Below are 26894 nucleotides of genomic sequence, written 5' to 3'. Positions count from 1 at the left end.
GAGAGAGAGAGAGAGAGAGTTTATATTTCAGATCTGGAATATCAAAGAAGAAGAGGAAATTGATGCAATCTGTGCTTTACTGCTTTATGGTTTGTGGTGAACTACAAAGCGATCAAATAGGTGGTATGAATAAATATTCTCGGAAAGTAACATGGATAAATTTCAAACTAATTCTGTTAAAAAATCTTTAGCAGCCAACAATACAACCTGCCAAATCAAATCCCAAAATTTAGATCCCAACTAATGTAGCAACGTTTCATTTGTTTTATTTGGGCACACACTAAACCTTATTTATATTTAACAATAAGATATTATCACGCCATCTGTCAAATCACTTGATTACTAAAATTTATGAAAACTTTTGGGGTATCTTGTTATTGTATGAAATAATAACAAGAATGAGCTGTCTCAATGTTGCAACAAACAGTTTTCCAAGTTTGGGAACCCAATTTTTGCTATAGTTTCTTGGAGACACCCAACTTCATCCCAACAGAAACCAAGGTCTCCAGTGATCTGGCACTATTTGCTAGAAGGTCCTCATCGATCCCAATGACGTCCTGCATAACAGCCCACCGATGGGACCAGATGGAAGTAATTAGTTATAGCAGTAAACACCCGAAATACGCTATGCATGCTACCATAAATCTGAAGGGCAAACTTATAATCCGTTAAGGGTGTGAGCTATGCATGTAGTGAGCAATTGATAATATTCGTTAAGAGTATTAAATCCTTTTTTAGTCAATTTACATCAAATATTGGGTGCATATAGAACTGCCCCAAACTATACATTTCTTGTAGAGAACAAGAAAGATTCTAGCAATTCCCAACTGTGTTAAAAACAAAAACTGGAAATATCTCAATTCTCGGAGAATAGGATGTTTCTTACTTTCAAGCTATAACAAAAACCCAAAAAAAAGATCCAATGCGGTGATATTTTGTCTACATTCAATAACTATTCATTCAAATACCAACCTTTTCGAAAACGCAAATTACAGTGCTTCCACCAAATGAGAAATATCCAAACTGAAAATTTAAACACAATGCTTATTAGAAACAGAGAGTTAAATCAACACATTATATGCATATAATATGATAAAATATAAAAACATAAACACATCAGGTAAAGAATATTAACCTCATCTCCTTTCTTAACATGGTCACCCTCCTTCTTTGAAAAGGTGATGCTGCCAACCATAGTTGCACCAATTGCAACAAAAGCAACCTGCAGAGAAAAAGATGATGAAAAGAACTAGGCCATATCTATTAGCACTCCATTATATAAACCAAAGACCAAGCTGACTGTTGGAGTATTGTCCTCTGTACCTTATATAAGGAAAAGATGTTCAAGGAGAACAAACGCAAACAGCTAACGCTAAGATTGTGATATGCCAATGCACTAATATAGCTTGTTTCAAATAAGCAGAATAGATTGAGCGTATGCCACCACTAATGTCTGAAAAGTGGGGTTAACTTTTATCTTCGTCTAAAGAGAAATGATATTGACATCTTGAAAAGTTAAATGATTGCAGTAATAAACCTTTCCAAATTCTGCTGTTGATATAATTGATACTACTCGTTTATTCTCAGTAAATACATTACAATACTTGCTATTGACAGCTATGGGGTTAACCTGAAGAAAGAAAAAAGGAAAAAAAATTAAGATATGAAAAATCTGAATAAGCCAGAAAATAGATGATAAGCAACAAACCAATGATGTCAACCATGTCAATCACATACCGTATATAAGCATCCAGGTATATTTACAAATTGCTGAATAGTCCCAGAAACAGGACAATGGAAGCGGTGATAATCCTGAAACCATAATAGATATTTAATGTCAAAGTACATAACCAGAGTATATAAAGTTCAACTTCATGGTACAAGGTAATAAAAGTACATATCATGAAAAATACCTGTGGTGCCAAACGAAATATTACCAATGTTCCATCTATGAAAGCACTAGAACATATATCATGCCCTAAAAGTCCTTGAATTGAAAACTTCCGACCCTGAAAGTAACAAATAATACCAATACAATTGTTATCAGAAAAAAAAAAGATCAAGATTCAAAAGCATAAAACATGGATTACAGAAATCAAAATATACAGAAGTAAGGCCCAAGCCCAACTCAACTATTAATTTGTCACAGTTTGGGCCATTAACTCTTAATCTAATTGGCCTTTGCAATAAGTCATATAAAACATAACAATTGAGATTATGTGGGAGTGTAGATAAACTGCCAGCACAGGGGTGCGACATGTGTCCCACTCAAAACTTGCAAGACAATCATACCATTAGATAACTGGCCACTGCCATGTCATCATTTCAGCATGGCACCGCCATGCAGAAGAAAACTAACTGGAGTGTACTGAGGGTGAGACTTGACAACAGATGTAAGATCTGTCATAGAGGGTTCGAGGAGAGATGTGTGGGGGGGGGGGGGGGGGGGGTTGGTGATTAGAGGTTCTAGAGAGGAGGAGCACCTTGGTACAGAATTGATGTTCAAATATATTAAATGCAGACTTTTTTTTTTTTTGCTTTCAAATATAAGCTGCAATTCTGTTTGCTGAACTAAGAGGAGACAACAACCACAAAAATCCTTACAAAATTTGTACTTCTGCCACTAGAATTATTCCAAGTGCAAATAGTAGAAAATACCTTAATCCAAAATCTTAGACTTTCATCAACAGAATTGAATGCCATAAGACGGCTATCTGCAGCACATATCGCAATGTCATCACGTTCCATGCAGGCAATTGGTCTTGCTCCAGTCTTTAACTCTCTCACGAAGAATTCATTAAATGTCTACACACAAATTTAGAAAAGTTTATCTACTTGAAAATGTAATGCACACTGTCACATGTCAAATGTTCCAGTAAAAGCAAGAAATATGCTATCAGCCATCCAAAGGCTTAACTAAACTAGATCCAGACAGTAAAAGACAAGTAGTTTCTGTCAAAGGCAGCTTAAAATACATCAAAACAAGAGAAAACTTTGTCATAATTCTAAATCTTCTTCGTTTCAAAAAACTGCAAATAGTTATAAATCTCCCATTCATAGGATGGTAAAGTTACCACCTCAAGTCTTACAATCTGTTCTGTTTACCTTTCGCAATTTCCTTTAAATTTATTATCCGTTCATAAACCAACCTATATCTTAAATTATTCTAGAATGGGGCTATTGCCACCCACCATTACTATTTTCCCACCCACCTTTAGATCAAAGTTTAAATTAAAAATTTGTCCTTCTGGGATTACTGAAAAGTGAATAATTCTACTAGAAACAAAGAAAATATTAAGAATTGGCTGTGTTTATTCTTCCCTCAGAGGAGGATAAAGAGTACATATAAGTCAGCTATTATCAACACTCCCCATCAAACTGGTGCATACATATCTTGGATTCCCAGCTTGAAAATAGTAGAATTTAAATTTCTGCTTGAGACTCCTTTAATTAGAATATCTCAAGTTGTTCCCCTGTTTCATATGGAGTGCAAATCAAACCTCTTATTACCTTCTCCTTAATAAAATGTTTGTCAACCACAACATGCTTGGTTGGATCATGTTGTACTGGATTATGAGCCATACTGATAGCTGTCTAGTGTCTTATCACAATACAACTTCATAGGACAACTTGGATGGATCATCTTTTTTTTTTTTTCATTGATTTTCTGCCGATATCGATAAATATATTTGTTAAAATCATAGATATCTGATACTTTACCAATATCGGCAGTATAGGACAAATTTTGGGAAACCGGGTGAAGATTTTTGTCACCCTCCTATCGACATCCATAAGTCCAAAAAAGAAAAGTTATTTCGGACTATATTTTCATCACTGAGTGTGCCAAGTAAGCTTCAGTAGTTCAGTGTAAGCTTCTACTACCAAAAGATCATGCTTAGAAAACAGGAACTCATTTCAAGTATATGAGTATCCTCATCATAGCCTCTATATGTGCATTATGTAGTACATGCATAATTGAAAAATAATAAAAAAGAAATTTAAGGGTGTGCATTTATAAAGTTGAGTATGTGCCATTTATATTAATTTTCCCACCAATCTTTGGTGATTTTGTTAACTGGTGTATCATGAGTCTTCTTACATAACTGGTGATTTTGTTGAATTGAAGTATTGGGGCCTATTTGTATCTCAAAAAAGAAATGAACTTCAGCCCCTTAAAACATTTGGTCAAACATATTAACATAACTAATTGAGGTGACGGAAACATCAATAAGCCATGCAAGCAGAAATTTTATCTATACAAAAATAAACACGATGAATTTCGTTATCATAAAGAATCAGCCTACCTTAAAATGTTCCAAAGGGTACTTGACGTCAGCCAAATTGATTTGATCCTACAACAGCATAGTTAGACTTAATCAAAAGCATGAAACTTCAGCATAGTGAAAATTTACAGTACATTACACAAATTCCATTATTACCATAAAAACCGTTCAAAACAGTGAATACAATTGCGTATAGATAAATATATTTTTGAGAAAATGAAAAAGATGCACATGCTTTATTTCTGTAAATGAAGACGATGTGCATGCTTAGATAATATTCAAAAGCATACAATTCAGAAGCCACATATAATTTAGTATAGAACCGGAGTCTTAGGAACTACCATCTTAGTTATATGGGTATCTATTAAAGAGCAGAATGAGGATGATAGCAGAAAATTTGCAGAATGAGGAATGATATTCACAGAAGCAAGCCTTCATCTCATGGCAACAGTTATAAGCTTGAGGATGACATGAGGGGGGGGGGGAGGTTTATTCACTTTTTTTTTTTCCCTTCTATAAGGACTTTTCATCATTTCTGAAAATTCAGTTATTTCTTTCTTTCAGGTGATATTGGACATGTTAATTACTTGCTCCAACATAGCCTTCAGTATGCCACACCAAACAAAATGAAAATAGTTTTACCAGTATGAGAGAGAAAGGGCAGAAAAGAGACTGGACCAGAAGAATTTATGAAGAAATTTGAAAAAAATACATTTTCCTTGTATTAATCAAAAATAGGTATTTGTGCTCAATAACACTTAGTATGATGCTAACAACCTCAAATGAGACCACAAAATCACTCATCCATACAAATACACAGGCATGTATTGACAACTCCCCTCATCTATGATCCTTCTAAGATACACCGTATCAATGTATTGACAGCTGAATTAAACAGATAGTGATGCTGCCCAGCACCTATGTCCTGACAAATTCCTGCCCCAAATTCGATGGTTTGGGGATAAGGTTTTATGAGAGGTGGGCTAGGATGATCATGAGCTGCTTTGTGGATATTTTGGGACTCAAGTCAGGGGTTTCATATGTTCACAATTAAAATACCAGATCAAATTACCATCAGCAAATAAATTTTGAAAGAGATTAGTGAGTAGAAAGAAAATTACTAGAAGAATGATAGAGAAAAGAGAGGAACCAAAGAGAAAACCTCAAAGTAGAAGATTACATGTTTAATTTCAGAATTAAAGACCCTAGAAATTATTAACTCTGCCCTAAAACTCAAACTAATCATGACCACCCACTACTCAAGGCCAGATACAGAATACCCTTAATAACAATAGTTACAGTGACGTGAACACTATCATAATAAAGTGGCTTCCTAGAGAAGCTTTGTTAATTTCTGCAGAATAAGAAACAATGAGGTGGCAATGGGATAATCATCATTATGACCAGACCAATATAGTTACACTACAAAGGACAAACTCCTTCCAATGAAAGAAATTCTTCTACAATATAAGGCTTAGTGTTGGGCTTGCAAACATGAAAATGCTGTAGCTGCTGCATCACACACACACACGAACGCGCGCACACACACACACACATGCACCAAAAATCATGTGAACCATGATACTGCATAATTTCAAGCAAATTCAGAAACACATCATCGTAATGTTACGTTAACTAAGAAAAGACTATCATGCCTTAAAAAACTCGACAAATTTCTGTATATCGTTAGCAGATTCTGCTGAGTTCATTTTCCTTCCCTGTTTTTCAGAGATACTCTGCAAGAGCTCCTTAGCCCCTGCATTGGAATGGTGAACCACACAGTTAAAGAAAAATGGGAGTAAGCAAAGAACTCAAAGAAAAACCAAAAAACGACTGCAAACTGGAAAACAACTGCCAAAATGATTACAATGATTATGTTCATCATTATCATTACCATTATTATCTATTATTGTGATTCTTATTCTTAGTTCTTGTTCTTGTAACATTATCATTATCTAGTTTGGATTGGCAATTGAGGGAAGTTCAACATATCAACCAAACCCACTAACAACCAACATCTCCATCATGACACTTGGAGACCAACTCAAAATGAAGATATCATCTGTTTTTCAATAGTCACAGACTTCGTAAACATGCGAGCAAGAGTTTGACTCCCTTGAATTTTGTGCAGAAATAACACACCACCATCCAGAAGTTAGCGTATGAAGTGAAACCTCAATTGTATATGTTTCATTATCCAGAATTGAGCCTAGGAAATGATAGATTAATTGTATATGCCTTGTCCTGCAGGGAAAAGCATGGTTCTTTGCGAAGTGAATAGCATTCTATTTTTCCAAGAAGCCTTTCAACCAAATCGTCTTCTTTTTACCCTCAGTGACTGCTATATACTCTGATCTTGTGGTAGAGAAGGCAACAACCTCTGCAACTTAGAGACCCAACTCACAGTTGTACCACACAAACTATAGACATACCCTGTAGTACTCTTTCTATTATCAATCTCTCCAACCAAATCTGAATAAACATAACCATGGAGATTGGTACCACAACCTTCAAAACATAGTCGTCTCAATAGTATTAGTACCCCACAATTACAAAAACCACAGAATCCACTCCACAGCTTCCCAATGTTGCTTATCCGGGTTAATTGTGTACTTACTCACTACTCCCACCGCCATGTGCAATTTCGGATCTAGCATACACCATAGATACATTAGGCTTCTAATGGTTGAAGCATAGGGAAATTCTCCATATGTAATCTCTCATCTACAGTCTTGGGTGACTGCTCCTTGGATAGCTTGAAATGACACGCTTAGCATGAATATGCTAAGAACTTTCTTCACATACTCAGTTTGTGAAAGCTTCAAAGTACCATTCACCTTACCCCTGCTATCCACTTCCTAAGGCTTGGTCTTGCCTCACCCAAATCTTTCATAGAAAACTGGTTGTACAACTGCTTCTCAAGACTTTTAATCTCACTCATGTTAGGCCCTGGAATAAGAATATCATCCACAGAAAGCAATAAGATAATATTAGCATTTCCAAACCTTTTGGAATAGCTGCAATGGTCTTCTTGACATATTGTGTAACCATCACCACACATGACCCATCAAACTTCTAGTACCACTACCTTAGGGTCTGTTTTAAGTCATATAAACATCTCTTCAATTTGCACACCAAGTCCTCCCTGTCCAGTGTTAAGAATCCCTATGATTGCCTCATGTATATATCCCTTCTCTCTAAATCACTATGAAGGAAATGCAAGTTCTCAGCTGTGACCAAACTCAACACCAATTTGATTATAGTCAGCTTCACAATAGGTGAAAACTCTCATTATAGTCCAGCCCCTCTTACTCAAGCCCCTTCACTACTAACATTGTCTTGTACCCTCTTTCTTCCTTGTGCTTCCTTTCTTTTCAGGACTTTTTCTCAGACACTGCTGCTTGCTTATCATGGTCATCATGTTCTCATTGAAAACCCCTGCATTTTTGCTCCTTTATGATTTTTCTATTAAGAACATACCCTGGTGTTTGTTTTTTCCCCTAACCCCAACATCAAGAGAAGACCCCGTTGTTTCCCCTAATCGTTTACTTCTAATCTGTTTACTCAAAATCAAGTCACAATTGAATTTTAGCTTTTCTTTTCCAGTACTACCACTTACAGCCGTTACCATACCTTCCCAACTATACGGCAGTCAAAATAAAACCAACAAAGCCGGTATCTCATCATCAAAATTAATTTCAATAGTGTTCAGTTGTGCCCTAACAGCATTAAACTCAATCAAATGCTCCAACACTAAAGCTCCCCAGCCATTATGAATAAATGCCTCATCAAATGAACCTTATTAGTTCTGTAAGTTTTCTCATGCATACCCAATAAGGCGGCCATGACCCGTGGTGATCTTCTCCGATGCCACGTTGAAGGCAACTCGTCTTGCAAGAGATAATTGAATCCACCCTAGTGCCTGCCTATCCAGCAACCCCCACTCAAAGTCTTTTGTCTCACAAGGTTTCTTTCCTGCTAGAGGTTCATGAAGACTAATCTAACACACATAATAATCCTCCATTGCATCTTACAGTATCCAAAATCAATGCCATTGAACTTATCAATGGACGAGATAAAAAAATGAATGAGTATAACAAATATATTGATAAAATATTGCTTATTATCATTTCTAAATATACTACGATATAAAAATCTGATCCTTAAGGCAGCTCAAATATTTCCTTTAGTTGTTAGTTTGATCATGATTTTGGTTTTGATTGACGGTTTTCTCTAATTTATTTAATTTTAATGTTAAATTAATTGTCTTATAAATGAAATTTTTGAGACATTTAATATGATAATTTGTATTAGCTTAGGTATCACTATGTATATTTGATATGATATTAAAAAATGAATAATATTTTTGTTTTTACATATTGACAAATAAATCTTAAGAAAGGGTATTATTAGATAAGTGTTAAAAAATTTATTCTACTCTGTAAAAATATTTTTAGTTTTACAGATTAAACCAACACATAATGCATTCTTTGCAACTCCCTTTATATCAACATTTATTTTTATATGCACCTGTGTCCATAAGGCCAACCCCAAGTTTTGACTGGTAAATGGCTCTCATTGACAAAGCAATCTTTCCATCTATTAATTCTTCCAAAAGTCTCTTTTTCCTCCGATCAAATACCTAAAGCAATAAACTGTTAACGGAAAAATAAAGTAGACAAGAATTATGTTTTTGGACTAAAAAAAGATTGTACCACATCTACAATGCTTAAAATAAGATGCTAGTTGATAAAAAAGAACAGATATAATAAGGCTTCATAAATACTATGATGCATACCAGTTAAGCTCTCTAGTATCAAACTATCAATCTCTTATTCTAGCACGGAAAAAAACATTGAAAATAAAAGGCTACATTGCTACCACAAGAAGTGATTCATATTATTTAGACTTCTTATGTGATATCAAACACATCATTAACATATACTTGTAAGTTATAACACCTGAAACTGGAGGACCCATTCATGCTGGTGCAGATATGATCTCATGAAGACATTTCATAGCACTATAAACAAAACTTGAGTGCATTCAAGTCATGTAAATCATAAGGGTACAACATGTCCAAGTCTCTCTTAACTCGTACATTTTGAACTTTACATTCATCATTATGACTCAAAAGTCAAAACATAGTCTACAAACATACACCGCAAGGGATAGAGTAGGGTAGAAAATGCAAGGGAGAAAGTGCCAACAGTGTTGCAACAAAAAACTTCATGTCTAAATACCATTATGAAAAAAACTTCATTTTAATAAAGTATCTATTTCTTTTAATGAAAAAATACCATTATGAAAACCAGATTCACGTTTAAAAGGAGCAAAATGAAAGGCATTTTACTCTTAGCAGATTTAAAATGAAAAGGCTAAAAACAATACCACAATATGGGAAGCACTTGATCCAGAGTTTAAACCAATGTCGTAGGATGAAATATGGGCCCATTCACTGAGTTTAAACATCCAACTACAGATATAATCTGATGTTAGTATTCCAGACATACCATAGAATCATAGTCATAACCAGTGAACTGAAAGGTATTATCATTCTGTCTGATGATATGAAAATATTCTCACCCATAAGAGGCCTGCTTATCAGTCAGAAATCCTCCAGTCATGACCTGTTTTCCAGTTCCTTCATCGAAACACAAGGTCAAATGAATCATGGAGTTCAGCTTATCAGAAACGTCAAGAATCTCACCACATACAGGACAGCAATTCATTAGCGGTTCCCTGAAAATCAAATGGTTTTGTTCATCTTTCCAAGAATGAAATACATTCCACATTCAAACATGTATCAATTATATGGAATTGAAAAACATGGTGCAATCAAAACAAAATTCCAAACTCGGGTTTGGCATAAAAAACCGGTCATGAAAATGTTAAAACCCCACAATGTGAAAATTATAAAACAGTTACAACAGTAAATATATACTGTCCAAAAAAAGAAAAGTTAACAAATGTAGATACCAACAGGTTGAACTATGGTAAATTTTCTCAAAGGCTTAATAAGAATGTGTTGGTGAATGGTTTCAGGCAGTACTACATGAAAAACATAATAGTGCTTGTTTGGATGGAAAATAGTTCCACAAAAATTTTCCCAAGTTTAAAATCTTTGAATGTTTGTATAAACAGAATTTTTCTAATGTGAAAAACTTTTCCAAGACATGAGAGCAAAAAGAAATTTAAGGGTGTGCAAATAGCAGCACTCAACTTTTATAGCCCTTATATTTAGTTGAAGTGTAATGAAACAAAACAACGCAAAGTATGTTAAAAAAGTAAATAACAGTATGTTCTAAGAACTAATTCTAAAGCCTAACAAGCAAGGGAACGAAGAAATTTTCTCTAAGAAACATTTCAAAGTGAACCTTTCCCTCTTGGAAAACTTAAAGAAAGTATAAAATCTAAAAGGGAAAGATAGGAAGAGGAATTCTTCCTAATTTGACGTGAGCAAGGCCATACAGTAACTATAAATACAACATATAACCCCATGAGTATACTCATACAAAGTCACATTTCTTACATAATAAGAATATGAAACACTGAATAGGCATAAAGATGGAAATGGCAATCTAATAGAGACAAGATTCATGGTTTAAACTCTTTGCTCTAGCATCCATGTGTATCATTACTTTTCTTGTTGAATGGCAAGAAGGGCAGCCAACTCATCCATGCTAACAACACCATCCCCATTTTTGTCAGCCGCTTTAAACATCTCCTCTTTCTATTAAGCAAGCAAGATGTATTTCTGAGACAATGAAACCAAAAGGAAAAGAAAAAAAAAAAAAAAAAAAAAAAAAAACAGACCAAAATATCGCAAAGTAGGATTCACATCTGATATTGGAGAAGGTTAACTCTTTATATTTCAATCCCAAGCCTATACCAAATATATGGAAGCAACTTTAAATTACAGATTGGAATTTACAGAAAATTGACTGATTTTTTCTTTAGTTTTTTTTTTCTCTTTTTTCTTTTTTCTTTTGTTCTTCCTTTCCTCAGTATTTCTTTCTTTCTTTTTTGTTTTGTTTTCTTTTGTCTCATGTCTCACTTTTTTTTTCTTCTTTTTTCTTTTTCTTGTTATTTTGTCCCTCTGTCTTACATCTGCCATTTTTCTTATTAAATTTGTATTTTCCTTTTTCTTTTTCTTCTCTATCGTCTGCTTGTGTTGTTTTCTGGATTTCTTGGTTTTATTGGATTTTCTCGTTTCCCGGTTTGCTCATTTTCTTGGCTTTCTTGGTTTTCTTGGATTTTCCTGGTGTTCATGGTTTCTTGGTTGTGCTTCTTCTTCTTCCTTTTTTATTTTTTCTAGTTTTACTTTTTATTTGTTTGGTTGCTTTTTGCTTTTCTGTTTTTTCTCTATTCTCCAGTTTTTCTTTCACACAGTACTTCTTGGAAACTCGAGAAGTTCATGAAAAAAAAGGTGGATTAATTTATGTAGTAAGCTGGTCTCAATGCCAAAAGAGAAGCAATAAAAGCTTAACTAATTACATCCCTGGGCCTAGCAACCCCTATACAATCTTCTATCAAAAAAAGGAACACATCTAGATGGAGGCCCACGAAACTCAGTACAGCCCAGATCAAAGGAAACCCCCACACTGGCCTGTGAGTTAGCAGTAAGTTCCTTCCCTGTAAGCATGTGATAGTTTAAAGTCCCAGTTTCTGTTGAGAATCTCCTGCGGACAGAGGGTGAAAGTTTAAGTCCTCTAACTATCAAGGCATGGTTACAGCAGCTGAGACAACTTCAACTTCAATCTCTATGAAACCCCGATCCTAAGACGAATGCCACAGATAGCCCCCAAATTAGCAGTAAAACCAGTTACCCAAATACCACTGCAATCTCTGAGGTCCCCTTTTGGCTTCCATTTTTGTTTAAGACGGGAAAGGATGAGAATATAATGTTAGTGTAAAATTTGTAATTGGCTATTTCCTAGGACAAAAACATCAATGTGTAAGCACTAGGTTATGATAGTTTAAGTGAGCCATGTTATGAAAAGTCCGGAGCAATGAAGTAAAGCATGTTAATCAAGGTTAAAGTCCAAAGGCAATAAAGGTATGATTCTATGTTCAATCTTTTAGGTAAGGTAATTTGACTTAGAGGCCTTACATTCATTCTAGGTGGTTAGAATCATATGCTTGTATATGTTCGTTGATTGTTCAATGTTTTCAGAAAAGGAAAGTTTGATGAAAGGGTGTTAAAAATGTTTTTTAGGTTCTGAGGACAGATTCTACAATTGGTAGGATCGATCCTCTGCGTTTCGGATTTTTCTGAAAAACCTCCCAAAGGATCGATTCTCCATAGGGCTTAATTTTGTCGCTTTTAGCCTATAAGATCATCGTCTAGTTGTAGGATCGATCCTCTGCATTTGGCTGTTTTGTGCTTAATCTGTAGGATCAATCCTACCAGCCCGCGAGATTTTTTCAAAATTATGACTTTTCCTAATCTGAGTTTTTTAAGGTTTTAAGTCCTATATTAATTCTAATCTTTCAAAGATAAAATGTAGGATAGTTCATCGTGCATAAGCACAGAAAATTTAAATAGATTGTTCCTTGTGAATTTATTTAAGCTATCACATCAATTCATTGATTCTACAACATTAATTGAACTCGAGCATCAAGATTGAAGTCAAGTTCGTGAGCTCGTCTTCAAGATGTTGGCAAGATCGAAGAGCTGCAAGTGGCGTGAGATCAGTTTACTTTTCTAGGAAGGAGTCTAGATTGGTTAAGATCGAGTCACAATTGTAACTTTTCAAGTTTTCAGGTATCATAGTGGATTGTTCTTCACTTGACTAGGTCCCGTGGTTTTTCCACGTTGAGAGTTTTCCGCGTCAACAATCTTGTGTGCACTATGTGATTGATTGTTGGTTTGATTGCTCTAAGTCGATTTGATTTTAAATACGCTACATAATTAATCAACTTGGGAAGTTTTAAAATTGGATATTTTTTGTTTAAGCCTGTTCAACCTCCTCTAGGCTTAGTTAGGGCCTGTTTGGGAGTGCTTCGGTAGGAAGCGTTTTCACTTAGTAGCGCTTTTGTTTGAAAGACATGAATTTTTTTGAAAATAAATCCAAGTGCTTCTTGTGAATATACTTGGAAGCGCTTCCTCAGTTCCAAGTGCTTTTATAACTCAAAAACACTTTTATTTTCGATTGTCAAACACAAGAAAAAACGTTTTTGACTATTTGAAAGCGTTTTTAAGACTTCTAAAAGCACTGACAAACAAGCCCTTAGTGATCGACTTCGGAATTTCACATAAGAGCACATGAAAAGAGGATAACATAAGTGCACACCCTTAGTTTAACAATCAACAAACCGCTCCAAGACATGTTGAACTTTCTTAGAGTCTTCTCAGTGAAATCAACCATTGGGCCTTGAGCATTCCCAGAGATGTTGGCACTCAAATCCCACATGGTCCTCACTTCCCTCCCCAAAGCCTAACCTAGGACTCGATGATCCAATAGCCATATTAGCACTCATAGACTAAATTCTCCTTGTTAGTCCAAAGCCTGACCTAGGACTCGATGATCCAATAGCCATATTAGCACTCATAGACTAAATTCTCCTTGAACTAACAGAACCCTAAAAACGCAAAAAAAAGGTTCAGCACAAGGACCTTCCTCTCACCCTCTACCATACACAATCAGGGCGAATAGGAAACTTCTCTTTTAAGCCACCATGTGGGGCACATACCAATAATTCCTTTGAAACTTTCCACCAGTGAATAATATAATCAAGACAGTATTGAGACAGTCAAGAATTCATGGGAGAAAAGAAAAAAGAGAAATGAACACGGGGCACAGGCTACATGAGTTCCTCGAGTGATTTGTGCTATGTTAGGTTTCAAAAACTATATTAAGATAAGTTTCCCGACCCAATCTTAGGAAGAGACCTAGGAGACCAATCATTATGGCTTTTACCCTTCAGTGAACTTAAAAGAGTTGAGGCATATTTGAAACTACCAAACTGCTTGACTACCATAAGCTGACGAGTGAATCACACACTATACGAATGTCCACCCATGTGGCACCAATACTGGACTGTCCCTAGGGGTCAAGAAGATGTTAGCATATCGAGAACCCAAAAATAAAAAGGGCTCAGGCAATCGATCCTCGTAGAGTATATGGTAACTTACACTAAGTGTCCTAACCTTCAGAAAATTCAAACGTTGAATGCTCAACAAAAAGCGGAGCCCGATTCTGAGGTCATTTAATGTATCTCACCTCCCTCTATTGAAGACATTAAGGAACCGCAACGTAGGAGTAAGTTTTCTTTTTGCATCTTTGTGTATGTGTGTTTTGTGATTAATTTCTTTATTTGCATTGATTAAGCAAGAATCCAAATTCCACTATCCATGCAATTTCTGCAAGGTACATGTAGTAAGCAACTTGAACAAATTTAACATACAGATGCAAACGTTGAACAAAATTAAAACATTTATGTTCAAACCTTGTTTGCTGCCACTTGATTCCCGAAAGCATTAATTAAGTCACAAAATTCAGAGAACGAAAGGTTTCCATCTTCATTATAGTCCTGTGTACAGTACAAAGCCTTGTCAACGTTTTACATCAAAGTTAACAATACAAGGCATATCTATGAGATATCTTTACACACAATAAAAAATTGCAAATCTTCTGGATGATTTAAACATAATTTTATCACATAAAGAAAAAAATCCCTTCAAAATTTTTGTTAAAGACAACATTCTTCCGGTAGAATTGGGATTCTTGATTTGTCCATGGTGCAACAACTGAACCAAATATTCAAATATGTCATTTATACACCATAACCGTCTGATAATGTTTCTGTTTTTTGTTTTCCAATTAAAGAGATAAACGAGAATTTATCAAAAGCGGAAAAATAGATATAGGGAGAAAAAAAAAAAAAAAAAAAAAAAAGAGAACATAGAGAAAGAGAATGAAGATGATTGACTCTACTTCACGTAAAAACCAAAAATCTTTTAAAAAATTTTTTTGGTTTTCATTTCAATCATCCTATATATTTTCCTATTAACTCTACCTCGCCTATTTCATCTCTTCTATCTTTCTCTTCTCACCTTTTAATAGCTATCTTAAAATTTGTTAGAAATTGAGTCCCACAACAATTCTCAAAAAATATCTCATCCCATAAGAGATCCACTTCCTCTCCGCAATTGTCCTCAGAAATCCTGTTATTTCTTTCCTTAGGATAGCATCCAAAGTATTTACTTTCCCAATTGCACCTTTAAGGGTACTTCAGCCTTCCAAATCATCCCAGATTATTTGAGACAGATGGGTCGTTAATTACATGGTAAAAGTAAAATTCACACGAAAATTTACCCAATGAATCAAGTTGCCAAGACCTCTATCTGATCTTAAAGTTGAATTTTCAATCAAGGAAAGGACAGAAGAGAATCAGATTCAATGTTACTAAAGTTTCTACAGAAATTAAAAATTCAGACCAAAGGTGATGTAGTGCACTAGAAATTGATATCTTAATTACATACAATGGTGTAGTGCATTAAAATTAGAATGTAACAGATTTTTTTTTTTATAAGAAACAAACTTTCATTAAAAGAGAGAAAAAACCAATACAACATACAATGCAGTGAACAAGATGTCCACTAACCTACACTTTCCTAGATTAAAAGCTCTAAGATGATAAAAAACCAAACATACAAAAGTTAGGAGAAAGTCTCCCTAATACACAACAGCCCCCAATTAGACAAGATTATAGAAAATAAAAAAATCCCTAAAAATTGGAGTAACTGATGCCCATAAAGAAGCCCAAAATTGAACTCCTTCCCACAAAATATGCACCTCTTCCTCCCGCGCATCATCAAAAATCCTTTTATTTCTCTCCAACCAAATTACCCACAAAATGGCCATCATAGCACATCTTCCCAACATCATCCCCTTCTCTTTCCCTTGAAAAAACTTAAAAACTCTCTGACAGCAAGGCAGTACTAGAAACTGGAAACTCCCATCTCAACCCACACTCTCTAAAGAGTCTCTGCCACAAAGATGAAGCGACTGGGCACTGCAGCAATAAGTGATCCAAACTCTCCACCTCCCGTCTACACATCACGCACCAATGAGGAGATAAGCAGGAAGAAGGTCTTCTTCGCAGAACCAGATCACAGGTGTTCAGCCTTCTATGAGCAACAATCCAAGCTAATACTCGTACCTTAGGTGGTACTTTGGCCTTCCAAATTACACGAGAGGGACGAAAATGATAAAGAGAAGGATTATCCATTCAAACCCTCGAAAAGGACTTACACGAAAAAACCCTTGCAGATTCCAAAATCCAAATTCTCCTATCTTCCGTTTGCGGTACCAGCACAATATCAATTAGACAAGACAATAAAGATGTTAACTCCTTCACCTCTAGATCAGTTAGATTTCTCCTAAACCCAAAATTCCAGCTCAAAGGTAAAGAAGAGGAGTCAACACATAGACTTGCTATGGACGAATTTTGAAGTTGAGATAGCCTATAAACCTGAGGAAAAAGAAAACAGAAAGCAGTTTGCCCAACCCAACACTCTTCCCAAAACCTCACCCTTTCCCCATTCCCCACCCCAAAACGGCAATAAGACGGGAATTGAGGAAGGCCTTGAGAAATATCTTTCCAAGAGCAAGGACTTGAGCCATGAACCACAATGTTGGAATCCCAACCATTCCTATGCAGCCCGTATTTTCTTTTGATGACAGCATGCCAAAGGGACTCCCTCTCTAGTGGAAACCTCCACAGCCATTTCCCAAGTAAAGCCTCATTTTTCTTCACCAAATTGCCTACCCCAAGACCACCTTTCTCCTTAGCTTGAGCAACTACCTCTCATCTCACCAACTGATCCTTCTTTCCTTCTACTACCCCTTCCCATAAGAAATCCCTCATCAGTTTCTCCAATTTTTTCGCCACACTACTAGGAATCTTGAATAGCGAAAGATAATAAATTGGTAAGCTACTCAATACTGATTATATTAAAGTCAACCTTCCACCTCTTGACAAGAACGCTTTCCTCCACCCTGCCAACCTTTTCTCTACTTTTTCCAACACCGGATCCCAAAAACTAATTGCCTTTGGGTTGCCACCAAGAAGTAATCCCAAATACTTCTTAGGCCAACTCCCCACTTCACAACACAGTACAGATGCTATTCTCTCCACCATTCCATTTCGAGTGTTTATCCCTACTATTGAACATTTGGCTTTCTTATCTTCAAACCCGACATTCTTCCAAACACTTCTAACACCATTAGAACATCCTTTAAGTTTTTCTCTTTTGCTGAAAGAAAGAATATTGTATCATCTGCAGTTTGCATATGAGAAACCTCTACCTCTTCTCTCCCAATGACCAAACCCTCCACCAACTTTGACTCTCTAGCTCTCTCCACCAGCCTACTTCAACCATCCACCACCAAGGTAAATAACAATGGTGATAATGGATCACCTTGCCTCAATCCCCTTGTCGCTCCAAACTTACTCCTTGGTCTTCCGTTCAATAAAATAGAGAAATTGGCAGATTTTACACAGCCCCCTATCCACTTCCTCCAAACAGCCCCAAATCCCTTTTTTTCCAAAACAAAATCCAGAAAACTCCAATCCACATGATCGTACGTTTTTTCAAAGTCAATCTTAAACACTAGTCCCTTTTTTTCTTCTTCCGCACTTCCTCCACAACCTCATTTGCAATTAGAACCTTATCTAAAATCTGCCTCCCTTTAAAAAAAGCTCCTTGAGCTTGTGAAATTGTATCCCCCAGCACCTCTTTTAGTTTTGTGATAATACCTTTGCAACAATCTTATACAGACTCGACACAAGACTAATTGGTCTAAAATCTCCAACCCTAATTGCATCCGCTTGCTTGGGTATTAGACAAATATAGGTCTCATTTGTTATATTATTTATCACCCCATTACTATAAAATTCCTCAAACACCTTCATCAAATCACCTTTTAAAAAGTCCCAACTCTGTTGGTAAACCGCCATAATGTATCCATCTGGACTTGGTGACTTATCTTTCCCAAAATAAAAAATTGCTCTCCTCACCTCCTCCTCTTCAAATCTCCTTTCCAACCACCTCACCCTATCTTCTTGAATTGGCCTCCAATCCAGCCCCTCAACTATTAGTCTTTCCCCTTCTTTCTTTTAGTAAAGCCTTTTATAGAAACCCATTATCTCTCCTTCAATTCTACCTTCGTCCTTCGTCCTCCGTCATAGAGCTGTCTCCCAATTCCTACTTCTCAACTAGATTTCTCTTTTTCCGCCCATTTACCAATCTATGAAACATCCGTGTGTTACCATCTGCCTCCTTTGCCCAACTTACCTTAGCCTTTTGCCTCCACATGATCTCCTCTTTGAATACTAACTCTTCAAACCTCAATCTCAACCTTGCCCTCTCACTTCGACCATCCTCTCCTAAACTCCCCCCTTCCTCCAATGCATCAAACTCCTTAATTTTCTTCTCAATCTCTCTCCTTTCCTCTTTTAAGTCCCCAAAACCTCTTTGTTCCATGCCTTAATTTTCTCTTTAATCCGTTTCAATTTTTGCATAAACTTATAACCTTCCCATCCTTGACACTCCTCAGCCTCCCACCACTCTTTAAAACTACTTCGAAAAGAATGGTGCTGCAACAAGACATTCTCAAACAGAAAAGGTCCAGGCCCCCATTTTTTGATATTTGAATCCAACATTATAGGGCAATGACAGATTTGGATACTATTAAATGGAACATCAACATATATTTGTCAATGAAAAGATCAAATGTTGTCAACAATAAAAACTTTTGTTTTCTTATATGTATATATATATAAGCAATTAGAGCATACCACTATAGATAAGATGCGTCTTGCAAAACTCCTTTCTGTTTCAATTGAATCCTGTCAATGTTACCAACTAAGTGTTATAAATCCCAATTACAAACCTATTTAACAAAAAAAAACTAGGTGTTATACATGGCACACCTCAACAAAGCATGAAAGACAAATTTTTCCAACAACTTTTTCTGATGATGATGGATCTAACAGCTCAAATATCTCAAAATTGGAATTGGAATCTGAATCCTGCAACAACATACAATTTATGATCAGAGAGTGAGAGAGAAACATAGAAAAGAAATAAACATTAAGAAAAGTAATAAGTAACGAGTGCTGCTATTTGCACACCCTTTTCTCCTACACACCCTTACCTCTCTTCTAAAATTTAAAATTTCTCTTAACACACCCTTCCAATTACCCTAATACCTCTATTTTATCCATTTCACAAAATTTCTCACCAGAACACACCCCATCAATTCATCAATTCAGACCAAAAATTACACACACACAAAAAAAAATAAAAACACCCACCTCCCCTTCTCAATCTTTGAAAAAAACACAACTCAGCCCCTCCCCCCTCACCCGACCCACCCACCCAGCCCTTCCTCTCTTTCTCTGTGTTTTTCAATAGTCCAGTCATCAGTCATCTTTGGCTGGACTTGGACATCAAACATCAAACATGACAAGACGAAGAAAAAAAAGAGGGAAATTTTTCCCTTGTCATTTTCTTTTCTCACAAACTCAACGTATTATTCCTAATTCATTTTTTAGGGTTCAGAATCATAATGGAGGAAAACTGTGTAACACACAAGGCTTTTGTGGGATCGAGTAGTTTTTAGGTCTTCCCTTTGGGCATCTGTTACTAGTGACTTCAGGGGTGTATACTTATTCGATATAATTTTAGATTGGAGGGCAGCACTTAGATAAATGGATTCTGCTTTATGAGGATTAACTCTATGTTTTTCTTTTTGATCTTTTCTCTTAAATAATGGACATCTTGTCCATTGCATGTATTGCTTTGAGTTTTGATCAATAAAAAGTTTCTTTCTTCTCAAAAAAAAAATTAATTGTGCCCCAAGTTGTTTTCTTTGCTGCAAACATTTGAATTTTGTTTTTGGTACAGAGTATGGAGAAAAGGAGATGGTTGGCATTGGTAATATTGACTTGGATGTTTAAGTTGATGGTGTTTTTGGATTGGAGACATGGTTTGTTTACTAGCTTTTGTTGATTACACAGAAACTGTAATTGGGTTTGAAGGAATTTTTGTTGGTAGAAGAAAAATTAGTTGAGGAGACACATTGGGCTTGCAAACTTCACTGATGGAGAGAAACAGACCAGTGGGTCATCGTCCTGAGTTTTGTTTCCAGACAAAGACAGAGAAAGGGAGAGAGAGAGAGAGAGAAAAAAAAAAAAAAAAGGATGGGGTGTGTAAGGAGAGTTTTTTTTGTCCTTTAAGGTCTTTTCCCTTTGTGTCAATTAAGTAAATTCACAAATTAAGTTTTTAGGGTGTGCAAAAAGGAAAAAAAAAAAGGTGTACAAATAGCAGCACTCTAAATAAAAAAATATAAAAATATGAAACATAAAAATCAATCATTTGGAAAACTCATCCTATTCAAATTATCCCCGATTAATGATTAATAAGGGTAAAGTACATCTATACCCCCTAATTATAACCCACGTCATACTTCACCCCAGAAAAAATTTACTCATTTGACATACTAAATTTCACTCCATTTTTTAAATATCCCTCAGTCTGTCAATTTTTTCACTTGGCTTTCGTACGTGTCCATTTGTGCCAAATTTTTAAGGAGCATTTTGGTCAGCACATTGTTTTCAGATGGCTAATGACACACCAATACACAAGGTTCCAAAATCAACTCCATTCATTTTAATATTGCAAAATTCAATCACAGTAATGCACAAATATATCAAAAAATAAGTGTTTCATTTATGCACCAAAGCACATATAAAGTAACATTTAATGAAACAATTGTAAAAAAGTTCAACACAAGATTAATTCAACCAAGGTTACTCACCCTCGTTAGAAATTCAAGTACATCAATCTCACAGTATCCTATCAGAACGTTTCTTGACATTTTATTCGTCTGCATTTTAAGGAAAAATTAATGAAGTGAGAAAAGTATAAAAAGATACACTTCTACATTTTCAAGTTGAATACACAATTAACGGAAAAAAGAAAACTTTGACATAGAGAATCTCTTGTGTAAAAGCATACAAGACTATCGGATATAGCGGAAACTGTTTGAAAAAAAAAAAAAAAAAAAAAAAAAAAAAACTTTAAAACTCAATATTTGGCCCCGGGGGGGGGGGGGGGGGGGGAGGGGGGGGTGGCGCAGGGAAGAGATGGATGGTAGGCATCACTACATTCATGTATTCAACTATTCACACATGCATAAAATTACTATTTACAGCCAGCATTAAATTTGATATCTTCATAAAAACTTCTATGGTTGTAACTTTTTTTTTTTTATATAAGAAACATACTTTTATTAATAGAAAACAGAATGTACATCATAGTGAACAAGTTATCCACTATGGCAGAAAGTAACAAAATTAACAGTAAAGAACAACTAAACAGAACAAAAACATAGCAAAAACCATCAAAAATCTAAGACACCACAGCCTTCCAATCCAGCATAATGATAGCTAAATAAAAGTCTCTAAAATCGGACTCTCTCCCCCTTAGCATCTTCAAATATCCTTCTATTTTTCTCCATCCAAACTACCCAAAGTACAGCCATCACAGCACACCTTCCCAATACCACACCCCTCTTCTTTCCTCAAAAAACTGATACCTCTGGGACAGAAGAGCAGCACAAGAGGCTGGGATTTCCCAATTCAGATCAGTTTCCTTAAACAATTTTAACCACAAGGACAACACAGCAGGACAGTGCAAAAACAAATGATCTGCACTCTCGGCATCCTTCTTGCACATTACACACCAATGAGGAGAAAGACAAAAAGGTCCGTCCTGTGAACCATATCACAGACATTAACTTTCCCATGAGCAATCCAAGCTAACACCCTTACCTTTGGAGGAACTTTGGTCTTCCATAAAATAGAAAAGGGATGAAAGTGAGAAAGAGTGGCTTATCCATCAGCTTCCTCAGATAAGATTTACAAGAAAAGTTTCCTGAAGCCTCCAGTGTCCACCTCCTCCTATCCTGCCTAGATGAAGCAAGAATAATATCCAACTGAGATAATAAGGATGTAAGTTCCCCAACTTCCTGATCATTTAAGTTTCTCCTAAAACCAAAATCCCATCTCAAAGGATAGGAAGAAGAATTAACACACATCCCTGCAATAGAAGCATTGTGATAATCTGACAATCTATATAAATGAGGATAAAAATGACACAAAGCTGTTTGCCCCACCCACCTCTCTTCCCAAAACCTCAACCTTTCCCCATTACCCACAAGAAATTGACAGCAAGGGAAAAAAGAACTGTACCCTTGGGAAATGTCTTTCCATGGGCATCGACTCGAGCCTTGAATCACAATGTTCGAATCTCATCCATTCTCATGCAATCCGTACTTACTTTTAATGAAAGCATGCCATAGGGAACCTCTCTCTTGCTGAAATCTCCATAGCCATTTCCCAAGCAAGGCCTCATTTCTCTACACCGAATTCCCCACCCCCTAACCCCCCCTTTCTCCTTCAACTGAGACACCACCTCTCACCTAATTAAATGATTCTTTCTTCCTTCCGCAATTCCTTCCCTTAAAAAATCCCTCATCAGCCTTTCTAACCTTGTAGCCACACTACTTGGTATCTTGAAAAGTGAAAGATAATAACTCGGCAGGCTGCTCAAAACCGATTGAACTAGTGCTAATCTCCCCCCTCTTCATAAAAAAGCCTTCTTCCAATCTTGTAACCTCCTCTCCACTTTCCACTTTCTCCACTACCGGATCCCAAAAACTCACAGCTCGTGGACTCCCCCCCCCCCCCCCCCCCAAAAAAAGAACCGTAGTCCCAGATACTTCATCGGCCATCTACCCACTCCACACCCCAACACAACCTCCTCTCCACTTTCTCCACTACCGGATCCCAACAACTCACAGCTTGTGGACTCCCCCCCCCCCCCCCCCCTCCCATAAACCGTAGTCCCAGATACTTCATCGGCCATCATCTAACCACTCCACACCCCAACACAAAAGCTATTTCCATAACTCTTCCTTCCTCTGTATTAATCCCTGCTATAGAGCACTTTCCCTCTAATTAATTTTTAGCCGAGACAGCGCCCCAAATGCTTCAACCACCAATGGTTGTAACTTGTGACCAACTGACCATTCATATATAAAAAAATAAAATAAAAACCACATTGTTCCAATTTTATCGGAACAAAGGCAATCATATAAGTAATTGAATTTGTAACACAAAAACAACAAAAATTTTATATTAAAAAAAAAGTTAACACGAATATAAGAGGCAAGTGAGAATCAAGCATGTCCCATTTTAACTCTGAAATCCAGAATATAATGGAGAGACATACAAAGGGGTATCTTAAGTGTTAACTGCATGTCAGGATTCCATTCAGTTTCTAAAGTTTGACAAGTTATCAAAAATTATGGACAATGCTACAGTATCAAGTACCCACAGTGTACTGGAGAAGTTCCTAGAATATGATTATGATATTGCTCCAACATGTCAATGTTTAAGACTGCACTTTGCATGCTTGCAGCTATCTACATAAGAAACTTTGAATTTCCATTTTCTATATGTTATACACAACCATCCATATGCTTCTAGAAGTAAATATACATCCCAAATTTAATGTATCTATGCCAGACACCATTGTAATCCCTAAATAAGAGACCTGCATCCCATCGTTGTCACATGGCACCAACCTGTGTCTATTTTCTGGCAGAGAATAACATACCTCTTCCACAACACTAGTAAATAGGGAGACTAAATCAATTAAATAATTGCACACCTCAAACACAGAGATCCTTGCAACGTGAGGCCCATTTTTTTCCAAAAGAAGCTTCTTTTCCTGCGAATCAAAGGGAAACGTGACAGAGGGTCTTTTCAGAGCAGTTTACTCATACCAAGATACAAATCAGAGAGAATGAGTGAGAGAGAGAGAGAGAGAGAGAGAGAGAGAGAGAGAAATAGATATGATTTTTTCCACAACTTCAAGACTATAGTGAAGGTTCCAGTACTTTATCACATTAACAAAGTGATCCAAAAAGCATACTAAGACACAAGCTGTCAGCGCTAGCATAAAAGAAAAACACACACAACAAATTGATCTGAATTCCCCCTTGGCCACTCTGATGTTTGCGTGAGTAGTGTGACAGATGATAATGCAGGAGCATCTATAAGGCTTTAAAAGACTAAGTTAGCTCACTAGTCACTTGGCTTGGGTTGTAGATAGTTTGGGGTTTTATTTATTTGCTTATATTTCATTTTGTTTGTTTGGTTTTTACGTATATTTTATTTGATACTTGACAGTTATGTCCCTGTCTTTCTTTTGTTTTTTTTCACGCGACTTTTTAAGTATTGTTGGAAAATAAGATGAGATAGTTATTTAAGCAATTAAGGGCTAGGATAAAAGGGATGCTGTAATCCTTGTATAAATACTCTCTTAAGAGACTTTTTACGCAGTTTTTTTTCAAGAAAATCAGATGATAGTGTTTCTCTTGGGTCTCTTTGCCCTTCATTTATCTAGGTTCCAACTTGATCCTGTTGCTTTTTCTCTCTTTTCTTCTGTTTGTTTATTGCTGCATATCCTTTTTAGTGTGGTTTTGCACTGTTACAGCTACCAGACAGCAGCCCAATGCTCCTGTCCTGCACCAGATTATACATGTTTTTATAAAAAAAAAAAAAAAAAAACACTCTCTCATTGATAGAAAAAATGAAAGTTACAAAACAGGGGACAAGATGTCCACTGATCTACCTAGAGTACTGATCTACATCTAATAACAGTACAAACAACACGAATAACACATTATGGATGAAGATTTTGAGGAAGAAGAAAACGTCTTTCATGATTCTAGAAACCAAGAATATCCGGATCACAGCAGATTGCTAGAGCGGTTGGTCCATTTGTTCATAACTTAAACTTGTCAAAGTCCTAAATTTGGAAGGGAAATAGATGTAAACAGTATGTGCGTTAGTTTGTGTAATTCTAATTTGGTTGTGTCTTCGTGTATACTTATTCTTTTTGGGATAAAAATTCTTTTATTTCCTACAACGTAATCCTTGACCCTAATAACCCATAACACTGTTGAGTTTATAAAAAACCTGACTACTACATGGTTGTGCTCCATTATGTGAAAGAGCCTTTCATTGATTGATCTCCAATCTCCCATGATTGAGAAAGAGGAGCACAAGATTATCATAGCCCGCTAAACATATTGTATATACAATTTTTTTCCCTTCAATTGTGGCTACTGTAATTAACAGCAGTGAAATTCCTTTAAGACCCATAAACCCACTTTTATGGCAAACCAAGTTGGCTTACAAACTTAAACTTCGACATTGGAAAACATAAATATGAAAACCACAAATAATTATGAATATAAATAGAGAGACTTGTGTATTGCTGCATTTGAAACTTTCTTCTTCTTTTTTTCTTGAAAGAAAAGAAACCCTTATTTGAAAAAACTTCAAAATGTACAAACAGTAGACAAGGAGTCAACTTTAATTCTACATCCCAAAACAACCAAAAGCAAACTAAACTAGCCTCAATACTTGTGTCTAAACTAAACTAGACAAGGAGTCCACTTTAAATCTTCGTAAGTGTTTTGTTTAAGTAGAGATGTTCCCAAAAGCAAAAGCAAGAACAAAATTAAATGAAAGATAAATATGAAGCCCTCAATTAACACCAATCAAAAGCACAATTATTGGATATGCAAATACGCTGCCTCAAAAAAAAAAAAAAAAAAGTTAGAAACACTGGAATAAACATCATCACCTGAATGATGGAGCATGCCTTTCCTAAATGACACTAAGCAGATATGATAAATCAAGGTAAAAAAGAAGTGAAACGCTTATGTAACTGTCATGGTTTAGGGTACTTACAGAGTTCCAAACCGGTTTGTCTGTCCTGCAACACCAATAAAATAAATTCATTTTTGTTATAAGGATTATCTCATCTCAGTGCTCATAATATTTGGTTATTTAAAAAATAAATATTGGAAGATTGAAAGACAAAGACAGAGAAAAAGAAAAAATGGTAAGGACTAAGGAGGAGGCATTCTTCATACTGATCAGAGATATGCGTACGGAAGGTCTGTTCTCCAAACGAAAGACAGGCAAGCCACTTGTCCTTGAACTGCATTTCAGCCTGCAATATCCAAATCCAATTGATTATTTCTACTAATTTTAATCGATAAATAAATAACAAACATAACACACGCACTCGTACCCGAACGAGAGTGAGCAGAGCGATTCCAGCGAAATCCGCCGCAGCAAGGCGTTTGTTATAAGACGAGGAACTTGAGCCACCACTCCGATGAAGATGAAGTCGCTGCTTCAGCCGAGACCGACGCGACCCTTTTTTCGACTCTGCAGCAGCAGCAGACTCTTCTTTCGAACTTTCTTGCCCCATTTTCTCTTTCACTCTCACTCTCACACAGGAGGAGACCTTTTTTTTTTTACTTTTATAGGTATGCTTATGCTTCTCTTCAAAGCAAAGTATTAAACTTCCGAATTTCGCGGAAAATTTCATTTTTTTAAGTTGCGAAATTCAAACACATGTTCAAGTTTCAACCTTTTTTTTCCATAAAATTTTCAAACATTTCAAAACTTTGACAAAATTTATCGATATTTATAAAAATTTTCTTATTT

At 36.0% G+C, this 26894-nt stretch overlaps 1 protein-coding gene across 1 annotated transcript; it reads right to left on the bottom strand.

The window, feature by feature from the left end:
- Positions 1-106: 106 nt before the first annotated feature.
- On the bottom strand, positions 107-26693 carry LOC147280309 (phosphatidylserine decarboxylase proenzyme 2-like). The gene is given in 22 exon segments (XM_086250753.1): positions 107-456; positions 459-557; positions 973-1023; positions 1136-1222; positions 1538-1630; positions 1738-1812; positions 1914-2009; positions 2659-2805; positions 4305-4352; positions 5939-6039; positions 8814-8925; positions 9675-9759; positions 9870-10025; positions 10925-11016; positions 14736-14819; positions 19092-19142; positions 19227-19325; positions 21116-21184; positions 24034-24093; positions 26127-26151; positions 26312-26391; positions 26473-26693. Coding segments are annotated over 22 exon segments (1941 nt in total). The 5' UTR covers positions 26656-26693; the 3' UTR covers positions 107-408.
- Between the last annotated feature and the right edge of the window lie 201 nt (positions 26694-26894).

This window comes from Dryas octopetala, chromosome 7 (genome assembly GCF_963921425.1).
Source record: "Dryas octopetala chromosome 7, drDryOcto1.1, whole genome shotgun sequence".
In the NCBI taxonomy this organism is placed as follows: Eukaryota; Viridiplantae; Streptophyta; class Magnoliopsida; order Rosales; family Rosaceae; genus Dryas; species Dryas octopetala.
The sequence above is the reverse complement of the archived record's forward strand: the minus strand, read 5'-3'. Positions and strand labels throughout refer to the sequence as shown.